Below are 19,876 nucleotides of genomic sequence, written 5' to 3'. Positions count from 1 at the left end.
TACTTAGTAAATCCCCAATTTAATGAATCGCATCTTATTGTATCGGAATCCTTAATTCTCCAAAATTTCCCAATCACAAAAATTTTTCTAATCGAATGATCTTGAATAATGCAAATATGTGTGACGACTCGTAGGGCCGCCCTCTTCCCTTGCCATGAATAACAGTGTGAGGAACCGAGTTGTCCCATTCGAAGCGAGCAGATTAGTGAACGCGTAGAACGAAAATCAATTATTATGCCGGGTCTAATGATAATGGGTCACACCCAAATTTCAAGGTGTGTTACCTATGGTCGTCGCGTCGATGTCATGTAGAATCGTGCGGGCCGATGGGTAATTGAGGGATCCGATCTGAGATAAAGAGGATTCAACGAAGAAGAATGATGAATGCCAACCGAATGAGCTGAGGAAGGTTGGGGGTGTTATGGTAATTGCGGTAAGTTCGTTTTACGATACGGTGAGGTAGTGGGCTATCGGGGATGATGGCCTGGATAGACATATATTGTAATTTTTCAATTTAAAAAAAAATTAATTTTGAATATCAACTTTTAAATTTGCGTGTTAATCATTAAATTTGGGATTTGGTATGATTTTACATTCAACATATATTAGTGATCGCGCATTAAAAAGATGTTGCATTAGTACTTATCAAAACTACATTGTTTTGGCTGAAATTGCAATAAATCTAAATGTTTTGCCGTGTTAAATTGAGAGGACAGAGAGAAAGAGAGGTGATTATTTGCAACGAGTAAGGGTAGAAGAAAAGTGAAGCATAATTGAATTCTTCGATGGCTACATCTTCATCGTTCAATTCATTCCACTAATATTAACCGGAACCTTTTTCGATCGCAAGAAAGCGTATTCCAAGTTAGGCAGCCAAATTACGAAAATTGGCCCGGCTCATGAATACGCTAGCCCTCTGCTCAACAAGTCAAGCCATAGGCATTGTTTTGTGGGCATGTCATGTGATTCCTCTATATGTTTTAAAATCCAGCCCGGCCCATGCCACACCTAACTGCCTATTTTAGATAATACTAACAAAGAAAAATTAATCTTGGACAGCAATGCATATGCATGAATAAGTCTTTTAAAGTATTTTCTTTGACAACAATGCATATACATGAACTCAAATGATTATTTATTATGTACATTTGTCCTATTTAATTGACATAGTTATAGTTTTAAACGTCCGATTACATTCAATTTTAACTCTCTTATACATAAAATTGGACCCAATAAGACAACCAAGAATTACAAAGCAAAATCCAAATATTACTATTTGGGCCTGCAGCCGGCCCTAAACGTTTTATTTAGATTCTCGGAAAAAGGAATAACACAAATGCTTAGACAAAATGTTGCCATGTCTGTAAAAGTGATAAGAATATGCATTAAAAAGGAATGTTAAAAATCATAAGTATTTCTTTGATGTGTAGGATTAACACTAAAAAGTAGAATTAATTAGTTTCCCTTTTTATTTGAATGAATAGGATATTATGATATCCGAATTAAATGCCTTGTTTAGGTAAGAGGCGCGAATTTGTTGAGTGTACTACTTTATTTTTTCCTATTTTGGTCATTGTTATTAATTTTATTAAGTGCAATTTGTAGCCATCTTCGTGAAAAATTGTTTATATTAGACATTTGGGAATTTGGATATATCTAATGGACGCATTTTGAAAATTTATAATAATATACCAAAAATATTACTACATATTATAAATGGACGACTGTCTTGGCGAAAAGTGGTAAAATGAGAAAACTAATGTAGAATAAGTAAAAATATACCACAAAATAGATAAGCCTGTGTACAATATATGTGGTGATATTTTTTCATGAGATATATGCAATATTAATGGTCCAAAGACCTATTTTGTAGTTCACTCTTTAAAGTTTAAACGGAGTATATTTTTTTTTATCTAATTATATAGTTTTGTTTTTAGCAAAAACAATAAGGACAATAGTTTCTTTTATGTGTAATAGCACTTACTCTTTCTCTGATAACAGTCACCTATGCAATAGGAGTATTAATTATCTCAAGTTTACTAAGTGCTGCATTTATGAAATGGATCAAAAAGCCATGATATGAGTTTGGATAACATTAGAGTAGGTGTTAGTCTAATTTGGGTCCAATTCGGGTTGGGTTCAGGCTAACCCACCTGTGCATGGTGGACGCACCGCGCGCTCACTTCAATTTAATTGTTGTATTATGTCAATCAATTTTTGTATAAATGTATATAATAAATGTAATAAGAAAATAGTAGTGTACAAGATGTTGAATGTTTGAATTTTGGTACAAAAATATCGGATATTGTTTCATAATTATTCAATTTTAATCTGATTAAGTCAATATGCATCTACAAAATATCAACTTTGATATAATTTTAAGTTTTAGATAAATCCATCACGTCATGATTTTGAAAAGGAGTTCATGATTATTCAGCAATATAATCACCAGCAGGTGTCACGCCCTTATTATTTTAATTTTGTATCTGTTGACTTGATATCTTTTTATCAATTGTAGCTTAGTGAATTCGTGCTACTGCACTTTTGATATTGAATTATTTATTTTGAAGAATTGCAATAAGTTGATATTTTGTTGATTCTTCATTTTTCATTTCAGAATTTGTCAACCACTGCAGCTGACTGATTAATTAGATATATATGATACTAATATTAGCTTAATTTCAGGAACTTTTTGTTGACAAACACTATTTGAATGTGAAGTATAACTCCACATAATTAATAAATGTTATTTTCAATCATTGTTGTATTTTGTGGGACTGGAGTCTTCTTCAACACACTGTTTAGTCTAGTGTTGTCCTTATTTTAGACAATTTTAGGATGGTGATTTTGATTTTTGGGTATTAATTACTTACAGTTTTTTTTATCTAATTTTAGTATTAATTTCAGAATTAATTTAATAATTTAAAGTCGACCTCAAATTGCTATTGATGTGGTTGAAGAGGTCAGACATTCTGGTGAGAATAATAAATAGCAATTTGGAATTTTTGTGCATATGTCAATCAACTTTAACCAACAAAAAAAAGATTGGTCAAAGTGTTTTAGGCCAATAATATTTGCCCTCTTATTAAGGTCTCCAATGGTGCAATAAAAGCAGCAATTATATAGTGCAGGTTTTGACCATGAGTATTCCAAGACATAAAATATTCAAAATTTGAGTGCTTTGAAAATGTAATGAAATTTAGCTTTTTACTTTTTTCTGTATGGAAGAACACATTTTTTTCTTTAAAGAAAGCACTATTTATCAAAAAACAGGACAAAAAAAATGTGCTGTAAATAGTGTGAAATATCTTGAATATAACGTTCTCAGAGTGTGTGGGTCAAGCCACAAAACTTGGTCGGGCCACCAAAAAACTTGTTCACACTATAGTGGACAAGCCCAAGCCACCAAATATTAAATTTTTTAATTTTTTAAGGTATTTTGAGATAAATTAAAAAAAGTGGAGATTGGAATGGGATAAAAAAAAATAGGAAAAATGGGTAGATTTATAGAATTAAGAAAAAAAATCGAAAAAGATGGGAGCCGCGGCTCTCGGCTGCTGCAATAGGGGAGCGACCGGCATGGCTCTCTCCTGCCCCCCCCACCCCCCCAAGCCGCGGCTCCCCTATAATGGACGCTCTTAGATGCAAAACATACATTGGCTTGATCGCTTGAGCCATATTGAGGAGCCAAAAGTACAAGTCAAAATCCAATAGAAGTAAAACATCAACAATATAAAAATATCTGCAAACAAAAAAAAAACATAAAAACCAATCTAACAAAGATAGTAAGGAAACGATGGCTCGCCGTTTTTGTTGGTGATCTCGTCTTTTGGCTTGCTTGTTTGTAGCTCGCCGTTTTGTAGCTTGAGCATTTGTTTTTCATTAAAAAAGGAAATGAAAATGATGGCTTAAACAACCAAGACTCATCGCATCTAGCTGAGAGACTCAAAGCAAAATAGCAAAGCAACTAAAACAAGTAGCAAACCTGGGAAAGATATATAGACCTATCGAACTTAAGAAAACATAATTCACGTACGGTTCCTACTATAGACAGAAATAGTAAGTTGGTATTAGGAGCTTAAGCCCCTGCTAATATTTTTTTCTTATATTTTTTATTTTTAATGTCACATAAATTATCTAAAGAAATATTTTTAGTCCTAATCAAATTGATATCTAAAAAATTATAAAAATATATAGTTGAGTTACTATCATTTTTTTTTTTTTTTCGCGTCCATCATAATCTTTGGTGTCTGTTCATCTTCTAACATTGTTCCATTGGTCATCATTTGTTCGAGTGAGAAGGAAAAAGTTCGGGCTCAAGTACCTCTAAATTCTAATGCACGTGTATAGCCTCCCAAATAGGGACTCAAGCCCTAGTAGTACTTGTAGTAGTAGCAGCTCTATTCCAAACAATCTACCTAGATAGAAAATTCAATAATTAATATTGACAAAGAAATAATATTCTTAGAATGTCGCCTTAAATCATAATAATTTATACTCCTATATTTTATCAGTAAATAATATTGACGATGCAAATAGCTCGGGACGAATTGACTTGGAGCGAAAAATAATTATAAATAAGATTTAAAAGACTTGTGAAACTAGCAAAATTGACTTTCTAACCAAAAATTTAATGTTGAACTCGTCAATATTAATAGCTAAACCCATCGTGTATTTATTTGTGTGTATCTCTAACTAAAAATATAAAGTTTAATTTGATTACCGACACGATGGAACAAGAAATTAGGTTTTGAGTTGAGCCACCCCTAATTTTTGACTATTCTATTAATTTTATTTCCCATTTAATTATTAGTTCACACCCCACTATATATCTACTTGAAATTCAAATTCGCTTAAGTACGTACTGTTAATTAATTCAACTAGGTGGCTGTTGAATTGATCAATCAAAGTCAAAAATTTCTTACAAGAGGTAATAATTGATCTTTGTCTGACAAATTTTAAATTATGAGGGGCAAAACAATAGTCGATAGCAAATAAATAAATAAAAAGATAAAGAAGAAGAAGATGAAGTAAGATTGAATGGATAGTATTCACCTTATAATAATTGATCTCCCATCGCAATCACGTGTACAACCAGCTTAAATTATAATTCTAATCATTAAAATAATGATGATTTATAAATCTGAAGCCAGAATAATTAAACTAACCGATTCCTGGTTAAATAATTACCAACAAGCAAATGAAAGGCTAATCATGGGTTGAACAGTGTGCTGGTAGGTACACGATCCCATAAATATAAAATGTACCAAAAGAAAATAAAATAAAAACTATTTTAAATTGTGCCTTCAAATTATATAGATTTAGTAAAATTAACATTGTAATATTTAATTAGATATTAGACATACAATAGGGCGTGGAGATTGGGAAATTAAACAATAAAGTTCACATATACAAAAAGCAGTCTATTTAGAACTACTAGCATTTACTAGTATAATATATAAAAATAAATAATGCGAAAAAATTATTGGGCTTGAAGAGATATTTTTTCACATCAAATCAAATCAAATCAAATTTGTATTTTAAAACATTGGAAGGTAAACTATTCTCATCAGAGACTCGGAGTAAGCACTGAGTTCAACTGGGAGTTAAAGATTTTTTTCAAAAAAAGGACAAATTAAATTGAGCATGTGTACGTATATAATGTGAAGTTGCACCATTAAAATTAAAATTATTATTATTATTATTATTATTATTATTTATAGTTGTGTATGTATGACAGTATGAGTAAATGTATAATTGGTTTTCTAAAATACAGTACTGCTACTTTTAGTTTAAAAAAGTTTATCATTAAATTTGAGTTTCTATATTAACTTAACGTTTAAATTTAACTCTAAACTCATGGCGAAAATATATAAAACAAAATAAAGATGAACATAATATAAATTGAATTATTGAGGCACTATTAAAACATTTTAAATGTTGAACTATTTTATATCCAAATAATAAGGGCGAGGCTTAATTAATTGGCAATTATAATGAGTCATGAATGATGATGCATGATACGATAATATTGTACTAGGACACTATCACATATATATGTGCTAATTAATTCCAACCACATTGTTATTATTATATAGTGGAGTTCACTCACAAATAGTGTTTGACAATTTTAAAAAAATCGAATCCATAAATATACACTATATATTTTATGTACTATAGTAAGGCCACTGCACAAAAATGTTACTATTACCAAATAAAAGATTATTCTGAAAAGCTTGCACTAAGTTAATCCTGCCCTTTCCACTTATGGCATTATAACCTTTTTCTTCAAAAAAAATCTCAATTTGATTTAATATAAACATTGGTCTAAATGGATAGAAACTATTTATGAGGTCTACATGTTTTTCATAATTATTTAGTCCACATCACTGATAAATTAATTCAACACGCAATATAATTATAGAATGTCCAAGCAAACAAATTGAAGCGTATATCATACTACTATAACATCAATAATTAAGTTTTAGTCCTGACAATGTTGCAATTTTATGAATAATTAATTTATCGTCAATTAATAACGCAGCCATGTATTTATCAATAGCCGGGGAAAATAATTATTTTCTGAAGTTATTTACCAGATAATTAGTTTCTGCATTTTATAAATCAAGCAATGATTTATTTTACTTTTATTGTCTTCGCCCATAATAATTGAGGGAACCATTTCTCTTCTTCGTTTATTGTCAACTACTACAATATTTCAATTGCATAAATATATTGTGCATCACTTTCTCCGCAAACTCTACAGAAATAATCATAAATGAACTGACAAATATTGCACTTCTATTTATCATTCTGACATTATAAATAATCTGACTAAGACGTGTTGCCTACTTATCCATTTTTCATTTATAAATAGTAGTAATTAAAAAGAGAAAAGAAATTGTATATACAAACATATCAAACTACTGATATGGTGGGAAAATGTCAATTTTCCCTAGGGCAATTATGTTTCACACACTATTTAGTCGGGCAAATAAAGATTAAAAAATACACATGACAAAAATGGATGAATATATACTTTTATTTTTGTACAAAAAATGGATATTTCTTAAGTTGAGATACAAATATATATATATATATATAGGGGTGCGTTAGGCTCCTTTGCACCCTAAGTGTTCTATTTCCTTCTTAATCTCAGCCCTTGGATCAATGCATTATTAGAATGAAAATGTGCATTATTAAATGACATGTGGCATTAATCTAATCGTCAGATGACAAAATCGTGGGACTAGGATTAAGAAGGAAAAAGGACAAAAGATATGAAAAGGATTTGAATACATCCATATATATATATATATATATGAGCAAACAAGATTGTGTAGTTTATTGTACTCATAAATAGTTAATTTTCTAAAATCATCATGTGATATTCAAATTTATCAATTCAATTGGTCGGTATTGTGAAGATCGAATTGTTATTATCTCTAATCTAATTGTATTAATTTTATATTTGTATAGAACCGTCTACTAATTAATTAATAAGTTGCGATTACTATGTATTAATATTACTAGAGTAGATAATAGAGTTTGACTTTTAAGGATGCACATATATGTAATAGACCAAAAACATTTAATAGATAGGTTCATTTCACTAATTTCTCTTGTTTTTAAGCAAGTAAAAATATTCTAACCAACTCTTGTTTTCTCTTGTTTTCTTCCAAAGAATACATCCATATATATATATATATATGAGCAAACAAGATTGTGTAGTTTATTGTACTCATAAATAGTTAATTTTCTAAAATCATCATGTGATATTCAAATTTATCAATTCAATTGGTCGGTATTGTGAAGATCGAATTGTTATTATCTCTAATCTAATTGTATTAATTTTATATTTGTATAGAACCGTCTACTAATTAATTAATAAGTTGCGATTACTATGTATTAATATTACTAGAGTAGATAATAGAGTTTGACTTTTAAGGATGCACATATATGTAATAGACCAAAAACATTTAATAGATAGGTTCATTTCACTAATTTCTCTTGTTTTTAAGCAAGTAAAAATATTCTAACCAACTCTTGTTTTCTTCCAAAGAATCTTATGTATGGTTGAAATTTACAATTACAATTATATTGTTGTATCCAGCAACCAATTAAAGTTTTCATTGGAGTCATATTCTATTACTCCTAGCTAACTTTGTCAGTGCTTACAATGAAATTTGAACAATTTTACTTGTGGTGAAATATTAGTACAACCATTATAAAGGTCATAGATTTGAACCTATCAAATCTGTATTGAGTTACTCGGTGGGTAAGGGGTATTTAATTTAATTTACTATAACTTAAATTAAATTAAAAGTTAATTAAATAACAAATATACACCACTTCTAAAAATTTAATTATGAAAATGGCAAATGGATATAATTGAATATTTATGATATCGTTATAGCCAGCTTGGACTTTGTATGAGACCTCTTTATTACTACATTCCAGAAAAGAAAAGAATAATATTCTATAAGACTTTTTAAATCAGTCCATACATTTTCTATTCTTAACAAATATTCTCAACAAAATAACATGGATATTAAATATTTCGAACAACTGCATTTAATTTTTCGATTACTACGTCCTTTTCCAGAGTAAATGAGCGCGTTGTATTTAATATTTATGGTCATGGATGACAATTTATACGTATAAAAATGAAAATCGATTATCGGGAAACTATAGAAAGTATGACCACAAGATTAAAAACAAATAATTCTCTACTGAAAATAAGTTTAATTTAAATTACTTAAATGGAGAACTTTTTGTTGATCATCTTTAAAATAATACTAATAACAACAACAACAACAACAACAACAACAATAATAATAATAATAATAATAATAATAATAATAATAATGGTTATGTCAATTAATTTCTTGTTAATTGTTAGTAGACTTTGTATTTAAAATAGTCAAATTTGAGGCAAATAAAAATAAATATGATTCCTTTAAGTCAAACATATTTATCTCTCTCCTTTCTTATCTCATTTTTTCTTATCAACATTATTTACTTATTTTAATTCGTCGGTGAGATTTTGAGTCATTTTTACGATGTAAATATCATTTCAACATTATTGTTTTATAGACCTCGAGTATGTTTTCGAATTTTTGGTAGGCATAGTTTGAATTTTCTAATTCAAACCATCCAACAAACAATCTTAATATCGAATTCAAACCAAATAAGAACTAATTGTTTAAGATTAGTTGATTCATTTTTTAGCCTTTTCAATTATATTTAACTTTTACAGTTGTTTAAAAACTCAAAAAGATTTCGTGTAAAAAAGATAAGATTTCGAAGATATCAATGGTAGAATTTTTTTCAAAATTCCACCAATAACGTATATTAAATTCCAACTTACAGATTTGATACAAAAACATACCACTTTATAAACATTTATATAACAACGATACGATCAGTGGTAGATCCAGGGGTTGACCCCGTCAATACGCGACTGATGTTCCCTTATGCAGACTTAAAAATTTCCATGTAGGCCTCCTCCGTTTGCCTCCAACGTCGTCCCAAAGATCAAACAATAGCTATGGACATACCATTGGATATAATATTAAAAAAAATTAAAAATCTCACCCAAACAATAATTTAATTAAGAGGAAAATGCAACATAATCCAAAATAATATCATTGCGTTGTTGAATCCATTGTTGAGTGATACACCTTGGTTTGATCTAAACCCTTGTCAATGGACTATACATTCTACTAGCACCGAAAAAGTAAAATAAAATCAAGTTTGGGTCTGCCTAACCCCTCACCCATATAATGTCTTGATTAAAAAAAATATCAGTGAGAGAAAATGAGATAGTTTGATTTTGGTCCATGACAATAAAGTAGAAAATTTGACATGTAAATCTCATTTGAACATTATTGTTTTATAGACGTCGAATGTGTTTTCGAATCTTTGGTAGGCGTAATTTGAATTTTATAACTCAAACCATGCAAATAACAATTTTAAATTTATATGAAGAGATAAAATATAAGTGAAAAAATTGAAAATATATTAAATAGAAGGGTGAATAAAATAAGAGATAATGTTAACTTTTGTCCAATATTGAAAATATATTAAATAGAAGGGTGAATAAAATAAGAGATAATGTTAACTTTTGTCCAGAATGGAAATTATTCTATTATATTAAAAAATCCAAAATAAGAATACGACTCTATCATATTGGAATCGAATGATTATGAGAGCGAAATTGGTGGGCCATATTACAAAAATTAGAAATGATTGTTGACGGAACAAAATGACAAAAATAGATTATTAACCAAGGACACATGGAGTATTAAGTACTTCGTAGAAGATACGTCGGGCTATCTACTATAAAAGGAAATTATACGTTTATACTCATGTTATACATACGGCTAAAATATTACTCCCCGCACCATCAAATGATCTAGTTTGTTGTTTTTTTCAGAATGTCTCAGTACATATTTTATTTCACTTTTAGTATATTTTATAAATAAATTCATACTTATTATATTAACTTATTCTACACGTATTTTTATTATAGCATTAAAAAAAAGAGATTAACATGCCACAATTTTTTTCTACAACACTTCTTCACATTCCTTTAAATCTATATATTAAATCATTAACCGGATATCATAATGCCTCTATTATCTCCCACACCCTAAGTATGTTTTTGCTACAAATTCCATGTGATTAGTATAATTGTCTCCAACAAAACATGTGATTAATATAATTGTCTCCAACAAAAGTAGTTACTTAGGTAAGTGTATATAAACATGAAGAACATTTAACGTTATTAATGTCTGCCATTAAATTTCCACCAAATAATTCGTATAAAAACGGTTGTGAAATTGTTAATGATAGGCAATAATTATTAGGAGCTCGAGTATGATTACCTGATTTACTCTGATCTTTTAATGCAATTTCTGGTTGGCAAGTAAAAACTAGTAATTCTTACATAAAATAAATAAATTAAATTCCAAACCTTTGCTCATAAATCATAATTACTCCATGCGTGAGATAGCCTAATGATAGAGAGGTTAATGTCCGGTGATAAAGATTTTTGGTTCGAGATCTTCGTGGTATAGTCTCTAAATTTAAATTCATTTACTCATTTAATAAATAAATAAATGCTACCTCTGTCTCACATTAAATGTCACATTTAGTGTGGGCACGAGTTTTAAAAAATGTAAAGAAAAACAGGTTGAATAAGTTAGTGAATTATGAGTCTCACTTATATATATATATTAGTTTTATATAAAAAATGTGAGTAGAATTGGTTGGTTAAATGTAAAGTCTACTCATCATTCATGCTAAAAATGAAATATAACTCTTATTATGGGACGAACCGAAATGCCAAAATGTGATACTTATTTTATTGTGGAATGTAGTAGATAGTAAATCATAATTACTCCATTATCAGTCATTTCCAGACTTAGCTGGCAATCATTTGAAGTCTAAAAAAAGTTCAGTAATATCGTACCTGAAAATTTAATAAAATTCTATTTCAAACCGTATAATTTTAATTTAAATTTAATACAAGTTTTTTAGGTTATTTATATTTTTCAATTTCGTATGATTATCTGTGCACATAGTAAGATTACCTCAACAAAAATGTTATGTCCATACATAACTTAGCTGTGATATTTTGGTCTAATGTACATTAATTTTGTGGATTCGCCCCATAAGCTAATATTGTAAATAAAATCCTTTTTATGATTAATTCAAATTTAGTTAATTACTCTTATGTACCAACAATTTATCTTAAATAGACAAATCGACTTATCAATTGACATATCTTAAAAAGAATAATCGTACTCTCACTTTTTGCTTTTATTTAGTTTCATATTTAGTACTGTATTGTACTCCACTTCAATATATTAGCTCATGAATTGTTTGTACTAGAGCATTCGAAATTAAATAATAAAATAAAAGACCACTTAAATTTGATAAAATAAATTCCACAAACAATAGAAAGAATTCAATTTCATTAACCTAATTTGAAAAATGGGAAAAGACAACAATTAGAAAATTCCAAATAGCAGATCAGCACACCGCACCACCCTAATCCGACGCCGTTTCAAGCATTTAATTTTAAATGACCCGACCCGACCCGACCCGATAGAAGCTGTATCAGCCACCGCCGGAGATGGTTGCAAAGGTGAGGAGAGAGAAGGAAAAAGGGAGAGTTTTACTGCGCAGCAGAGTTAATTAGAGAGAGAATTAGTAAATACTGTTCTGCATTTTCTCCTCTGTCCAACTACAAACCCAAAAACAATTTGACTCTTCATAAAAAATTCCCCCTTTCTCTCTCCTCCGTCGTCGACGAAAGCAAAACTGAAATAGGAGAGAGAAAGTGAATATACTTTTGGTTGAGCTCTGAAGAGGGAATCAAATCACAATTTCTTCTATTTTTGTCCATCAGTAAAGGTAAGCGCTTGCCAACAAAGCTTATTTGCTTAGTATTTATTAATCATAGCTGTTTTCCTTTAATGCGCGCCAAGATGCATACGCGAACGATTCCTCACTTGCTTATGTATACCCGCATCGGCATAGCCCTAGCTCAATGAACCTTGAGCAGAAATGGTGGATCGCCTGAGCAGAGCAGTTTACATTTTTTCAGCTTTCTTTTTTCTGCTGTTTGGCTGCACACTAGAGCAGCAATTCCAGATTTCTAGGGCGGAGAGATTCGCTTTGCTTCAGTTGAGATCTTCATTAGGGTTGAGGTCGAGAGAGTGGCCGATTAAATCCGACCCTTGCACTGGTTGGGTCGGAATCCAATGCTTAAACGGCAGCGTTTCAGGAATCAACATCTCTGGCTTTAGGAGAACTAAGAGGGGGAGTCTAAACCCTCGATTTTCAGTTGATGCCCTTCGGAATTTGACCTTCTTGGCGTCGTTCAACGCCTCCAATTTCGCCCTCCCTGGCCCGATTCCCGAGTGGCTGGGGCTGGGGGTTGCATCCCTCCGAGTGCTTGATCTTAGGTCTTGTTTCATCAATGGCTCAATTCCATCAACCCTTGGGAATTTGAGTAGCTTGGCTGAGCTGTATCTCTCTACCAATGATCTTACTGGTGCCCTTCCCTCGAGTTTAGGTCAGTTGGATGGCCTGTCTGTGCTTGATCTTTCGAGGAATGCACTTACCGGCTTGATTCCAGTACCTCTTGTTGATCTCCGGAACCTCACTGTGCTGGATATGTCGTTGAATCGCTTGTCTGGGGAGATTCCTCCTGGGATTGGGAGATTCTCAAGGATGAGGTATCTGAATCTATCAGGGAATATCTTGTCGTCTTCGATACCTCCACAGCTCGGTGATCTTTCTAGTTTGGTTGATCTTGATCTTGGATCCAACTCTTTGTCGGGTTCCCTGCCCCTGGATTTGAGAGGTTTGAGGAACTTGTCACGGTTGGTAGTTGGTGACAACTTGCTTTCGGGGCCGTTGCCTGATAATTTGTTTCCTTCTTTGACTCGACTAAAGTTTATCGTTTTGGGAAGGAATCAATTCAATGGCGGCGTTCCTGATCTGCTGTGGTCGTTACCCTCGTTGGAATTCCTTGATTTGTCTGCGAATAACTTTACGGGAATGCTGCCATTTAATGTCAGTGCGGGAGTTAATGCTAGTAGCGCTGTAGCTAACATCTCTCAGAATTCGTTTTATGGAAATATTACGCCTGTAGTTAGGAGATTTAGTTTTATTGACATGTCAGGGAATTTTTTCGAGGGTTCAGTTCCTATTTCTGCACATGGCAGCACGGCGCTTGGCATGAACTGCCTCCGAAACTCGAGTAATCAGAGGAGCAGAATGGAATGCGCCACATTCTATGCTGAAAGAAATTTGGTATTCGACAATTTTGGGGAGCCGAGCGCCCCTCCTTCACCTCCTCCAAAATCCGACAAGAAGGACCACAAAGCTCTCATTTTGGCTTCTGTGTTTGGAGGTGTTGGACTGATTGCGCTGGTGATATTTATAATTGTGCTGTGCTTTATATGCAAGCGCAAGACAGGGACGCCTAACCAGAGAGGTATTAGTGTGGGGCCAGTTCCAGCAGGTGGAAGCCCTCCTCCACCCGGCGCATCATTAAATTTTTCGAATCTTGGAGATGCATTTACTTACCAGCAGATTCTCCAAGCCACGGGTGAATTCAATGATGCTAATTTAATGAAGAATGGTCATTCAGGAGACCTTTACCGTGGGCTGCTTGAAGGTGGGATTCCTGTGGTGGTGAAAAGGGTAGATTTGGATTCGTCCGCCAAAAAGGAATCTTACATGTCGGAATTGGACCTTTTCAGCCGAATTTCCCATCCTAGAATCGTACCCCTCTTAGGGCATTGCTTGGAGAATGAGAACGAGAAGTTTCTTGTTTACAAACACATGCCAAATGGGGACCTGCCTAGCTCTTTATTCAAGAAAGCAGATACGGAAGATGGCTTACAGTCGCTGGATTGGATAACCAGACTCAAAATCGCGATTGGAGCTGCAGAGGGTCTCTGTTACCTACATCATGAATGTGTTCCGCCACTTGTTCACCGGTACTTTACAACTCATTCGTGTTTGCAACTTTGCGTACATCCCAACTGCATTATCATTCTTAGATATATGTTCATTTTAACAGTAAAATTTCAATGTTTGCGAGCAATGGTTGCTGATTAATGCGAATTAAATGAGTGATATAGCTATCTGCCAAACACACATCAAAGAGGATCATTTATTATCTTTTCTTGTATGCGCTCTTGGTGCCCGGTGTCGATAAAGTGAATCAGCACAGATGTGCTAACCAGAAAATAAGTCGTCTTTTTTTTAGAATAGGAACATGGTTGACACGTTTCATACCATATTTTTGTCACTAAGAATTTACCTTGTGAAATATATGCATCCACATAAATAACTGCATGCTTCCGACCTGGAAAAATGCATGGATTCGCTTTAGGCATTTATGGCAAATGTAGGTTTTATTTAGCATTTCATTCTGTCTCCGTATTTGATTGCTCGAATCTAGTTTAAGATGACACTCATTTATGTCAACCATTTATTGGCTTTTATCCTCAAATGGACATGAATTAACCTGAATGCCATAACCAATTGGAAAGTTGGTGAAATGTGTGTGTGTGTGTGTGAGAGAGAGAGAGAGAAGTGTTAATTCTGCTTTACTGATTCTGAATTAAATACGTATGCTTATCTTGGTGAGTTGTATATGTAACTCCATCGAACTTGTCCCTTATTCATCTTAGATTTCTTGATGGTTTAATGGTGTCTATGTGCTTGCCTGCAAGGTTTGAAAAAATTAATTTAACCATGTACACTCTCAGCTTAAACGAGTAGAAAAGGAAAATGAGCAAGGGAGGATATACAGTTTCCAAGACTACCTTTTCTTAGCAAAATAATCTTTTTAGTTACTGTTATACTTATTTGTTGATGAATGTGAATAGCACTACTGCCGATTCTGAGAAATTTTGCAAGCTTAATTTGTTGATGGGTGTGAATATTGCTAATGCCAATTCTATGAAAATGTGCACTACATCTCTCTCCGAAATGATCTAATTTATAACTGCTGTATTCTTTTTTAAGGGATGTCCAAGCCAGTAGCATCCTTCTTGATGATAAATTCGAAGTACGACTCGGAAGTTTAAGCGAGGTTTGTGCTCAAGAAGGTGAAATTCATCAGAATCGGATCACGAGGTTGCTGCGCTTGCCACAGTGAGTAGTTACTCTTTGCTGATTCATTTTTTAGTATAGTAAATTTAATGATCCTCACCCTTTTTTATACCATTTCACATATCATTTATCATTATTATTATCATCTTAAATGTCTATAATAGGTTTGGCTCATATTGTAATCAAAAGTTAGAATTATTATCCGAAAAAGAAAAGATTGATAATGGTGTATTTGAAATATTGTTTATGTTGTTATATTGTGCTGATCTTTTAATTCCTTTTATGCAGGACGACGGATTCAGGTGCTTCAGGTATACCTAATTTCTGTTTTATTTATTTCTTCGTTCTTTTTCTTACTTAGTATATCTGTGTGTTTGTATGCTACCCTCCTATGCTACATGAGTTTTGCAAACTTTAAGAACATTTTAAATGTGGTCCTTGCCGATGTTTTGGTTTTTGCTGCTGGGATTTTAGTTTACTTCTTGTTCAACGGCTAAATTCATAGTTGGTTACGATTCAGAACCTCCGGTCAGGGTAAACCTTTCTACAAAGACCTCTAGTGATATTTTTTCATTAGACACTGAAAATAATTTTGTAGTTCACTCTTTAAACGATAACTTTTATCTAATGATGTTAGTTATTTTTTGATAACTACTTTCCACATAATCATTTATATTAATGATAGTTGTTTCTTTTATGACAGTTAGTACTTTTTTATGACAACAATCACATATGGTAACTTTTATTTGTTTAAAGTATAACTCTTATTTATTAGAAGTGTTGCTTTTATGAAATGGATCATGATTTTAAGCCAGGAGTTGAGTTTGGATAAAATTGAGTCTGTGTGCGTCAAATTTGGTTCGGATTTGGGTAGGGTACAGGCTAACCCGACCTATGTGCATGGTTTGTGCACTTACTTGAGTTTTTGGACTATGTCAATCAGTGTATTTATATATAATGAATGTAATAAGGAAATAGTATACGAGATGTTGAACGTTTCATCACCGGTAGAGGAAATGTAAACATGTTTCTAGTAAATTTGAATCTCAATTTGATAAACACCTTAATATGTTTCTACTTTATATCATCTGAATCTCTTGTGCAAAAATTGCCAGGTACGCCCAACGCGATATGCGCGTATGATGTATACTGCTTTGGGAAGGTTCTGCTCGAGCTTGTCACTGGTAAACTTGGCATCAGCTCATCCTCCGACGCAGCCATGAAGGACTGGTTGGAAATGACGCTGCCTTACATCAGTATATACGACAAGGAGCTCGTCACGAACATCCTGGACCCGTCGCTAATCATAGACGAGGATCTACTTGAGGAGGTCTGGGCGATGGCGATTGTCGCAAGATCGTGCCTAAACCCGAAGCCCACAAGACGGCCGCTGATGCGGTACATCTTAAAAGCCCTGGAAAACCCTCTCAAGGTAGTGAGGGAAGACAACAGCGGCTCTGAGAGGCTGAGGACGACCTCGTCGAGAGGGTCATGGAACGCCGCCGTGTTCGGAAGCTGGCGGCAGAGCTCAATTGACGTGGCGAACGTACCAGCCAGTCAGAAGATGGAGGGCCCGAGCAGCTTCAAGCAGTCGGGGACGACGGGGTCGCAAGGGAGCGGCCCGCACGGAGATGCCAACGGCAACGGGCACTCTTCGTCGGCTAGGAGGCACTCGAGGGAGATATTCCCGGAGCCTCTAGACGAAGAGGAGGGGATGAGGGAGTAGGGCCGGAGGAGGCAACAATGTTGTTTATTCTTTGGAAATAACGTGGTGATGGTGTTGCCCCAGTACATTCTCATTCTCCTCTGGGTTGGGGTGGCATTGGTAAACCCACCATTTTTTTGTTGCTTAGTTTGGCTTGTTTCTTGGTAGAGAAAAAACCACATATTTTTTGTGTTAGTTTATTTAAGTTACATCTCTCTTTCTAGAAGTTGAAGGAGAACTACAATTTTTTGCACTCTATAAATCCGAGTTTGGAGTCGAGATTTATTGTGATTGTGTTATTTCTTATGTGAATGTGTTAGGGGATGATGGCTGTTTTCTTGTGTGAGACTGAGATTCAGATTTAAAGCATAGTGTTGTATCCGTGATACGACAGAATGGAATGAGGGGATGAAATGGTGCAAGGTGTGTGCAGTATGTGTGTGTGTTTGTGCATTTGTGTGTATGTGCATTGATTGCAGTATGAGAGTGTGTTTTGTGTGTATTTGTGCATTGTATGTGCAAATATTGATAAACACGGATTTTTGCATGTTTTATTAAGATCTAGATTCGGCCTGTTTTGAATTTCAATCATGCATATTATATCCGTTATTATATACAGTATATTTTTATATTTTAGTATTTTGACGTGTTTGTTGAGAAAGTATAGAAAAAGACTTTAAAAATAGGTACTACTACAAAATAGTAAAAACTAATGTTCGGTGCCGCCGTCTTAGTTAGAGCCAATATTTCTAGTAATATTAAAGTTTAATTAGTCATTAATGCATGCCATTCTCTTCGTATTTGAAAGAGTTTTGCGTGAATATCTTGAATGCCTCAATGAGAGTTCTATACAGAAAGTTATGACCTTTCTACGAACATTGCGCAAAGCAATCAAAAGTTGACAAAAATTAGACGGAAATTCAAGGAAATGAAAGAAATTATTGTCTCCAAACTCTTTTATTTCTTGTAGGATTCAATTCCTAATTTCCTACAGCATCTAAAATTTTTTCAAGCCTATATATACCCCATAACATAATTGGTTTTACTTTAAAAATCATAAACTTTTCCCGAATTCCGATTTTACCACCAACTTTAATATTTGTTTTTAAAACCACGAACTTTCAATTCGTGTGCTTCTTCCCACGGCGGGTCAAAGGTGAACCCCGCTGATCTATTTGTCATTTTTTAATCCCATTTGGCAGTAAAATCATAAAGGGAGTCCTATTTGGCAATGCCAACTATTTTGTCATATTCTCATTTCCCACACTTTTTTTTCCATTATTCCCATTTGACACCCTCCTTCCTCAAACTCAATCATCCCCCCCTCAACTACTTTGACTCGAACGCCTCAGCCGCATAGTCAGCGGCGCCATCTACAAAACTAGCAACCAGACCGAAAGAGAACAAAGAGATAGAGCATAACGGAGGCGGGAGCATCTCCGGCGGGTTAGTCGTGAGCACTAGCAACCATTTGAACAGGAGCTAGAACGGAGGCTAGTCGTGAGCATCTCCGGTAAGGTTGAAAACGGAGGCGGTTGCATCTGTTCAAGCTGCCTTGAATTCGGCGGAGGCGGCAGCCCTGCTCGGCTGAGAGAGAGAATTGCGGCAGAGATGGGAAAGAGTTTTGGCCGGTAGAAGCGTGAATGCGTTTGATCGAAATTTGCAAATTGAGGAGCTCGAGAATTTGCAAAAATTGGTTGAAGATTATTTTTCAAAATTTGCAGATTGGGGATCTCGAAAATTGCAAATTGCATCTCCATAAATTCTTTTGAAGATTATTTATTTAATTTTAAGTTTTAATTCAGAAAATAACACCATTACACAGTCATATTTCCGATTGTCCACATTGGACAATTTTGCGCCTGAGATTTGGTATTCGGGTCGAGTTGGTAAATAGCAAACGGATCGAAAGTTTGTGGTTTTAAAAACAAATTTTAAAGTTGGTGGGAAAAACCGGAATTCGGGAAAAGTTTATGGTTTTTAAGGTCAAAAACCCTTACATAATTCATAGTACTATATCCATCTCAAAGCCTCCAAACATTCTCTCTCTCTATAACTTCTTCCATTCCATATTTCACACCTAATTTCTCTATTTTTCGTAGGAGTGGAATTCTGCAGATCCATGCAAGAGAAGACTGAAGGGGGAAGTGGGAATGTAAGTATTGCTCGAAAGTAGAGGAAGTAAGTTAGTTCAGAATAAGTTTCATTTGATAATTATAGGGAGTATAAGATAAGAACAAAAATAAAAGATGATACAAAAATATGAATAAAAAATAGAAGTGTGGAAATGTAATACGTAATTTATTTTCTTCAAAATAAGTTTCATTTGTTACATTTGTTAATTAACCAAAAACACAAGGTCCTACCGAGATTTGAACTCGGGTTACTGGATTCAGAGTCCAATGTCCTAACCACTAGACCATAGGACCAATTTGTTGTAGCCACATATTTAGGTTTAAAGTATATTAGTTGTTACTAGTACTATTTAATTTGATCAACAACATATTCCTCAGTTACACTAATTTG

General features: G+C 33.4%; 1 protein-coding gene and 1 non-coding gene across 3 annotated transcripts; one reads left to right on the top strand and one right to left on the bottom strand.

The window, feature by feature from the left end:
• Positions 1–12,188: 12,188 nt before the first annotated feature.
• On the top strand, positions 12,189–17,635 carry LOC125188699 (probable LRR receptor-like serine/threonine-protein kinase At2g16250). Of its 2 annotated transcripts, none has more exons than XM_048085704.1 (5): positions 12,189–12,423; positions 12,550–14,522; positions 15,559–15,687; positions 15,934–15,956; positions 16,761–17,635. In XM_048085704.1, exons 2-5 carry the CDS (start codon positions 12,577–12,579, stop codon positions 17,369–17,371), a joined length of 2,709 nt encoding a protein of 902 aa, XP_047941661.1. In that variant the 5' UTR covers positions 12,189–12,423; positions 12,550–12,576; the 3' UTR covers positions 17,372–17,635. The 2 variants fall into 2 exon arrangements, with proteins under 2 accessions (XP_047941661.1, XP_047941660.1); XM_048085703.1 differs by having other exon boundaries at positions 12,498–14,522.
• A 2,072-nt stretch (positions 17,636–19,707) lies between these two features.
• TRNAQ-CUG lies at positions 19,708–19,779 on the bottom strand. The gene has a single exon. It is a non-coding gene; the product is annotated as a tRNA-Gln (tRNA).
• Between the last annotated feature and the right edge of the window lie 97 nt (positions 19,780–19,876).

This window comes from Salvia hispanica, chromosome 5 (assembly GCF_023119035.1).
Source record: "Salvia hispanica cultivar TCC Black 2014 chromosome 5, UniMelb_Shisp_WGS_1.0, whole genome shotgun sequence".
NCBI classification, from domain to species: domain Eukaryota; kingdom Viridiplantae; phylum Streptophyta; class Magnoliopsida; order Lamiales; family Lamiaceae; genus Salvia; species Salvia hispanica.
The sequence above is the reverse complement of the archived record's forward strand: the minus strand, read 5'-3'. Positions and strand labels throughout refer to the sequence as shown.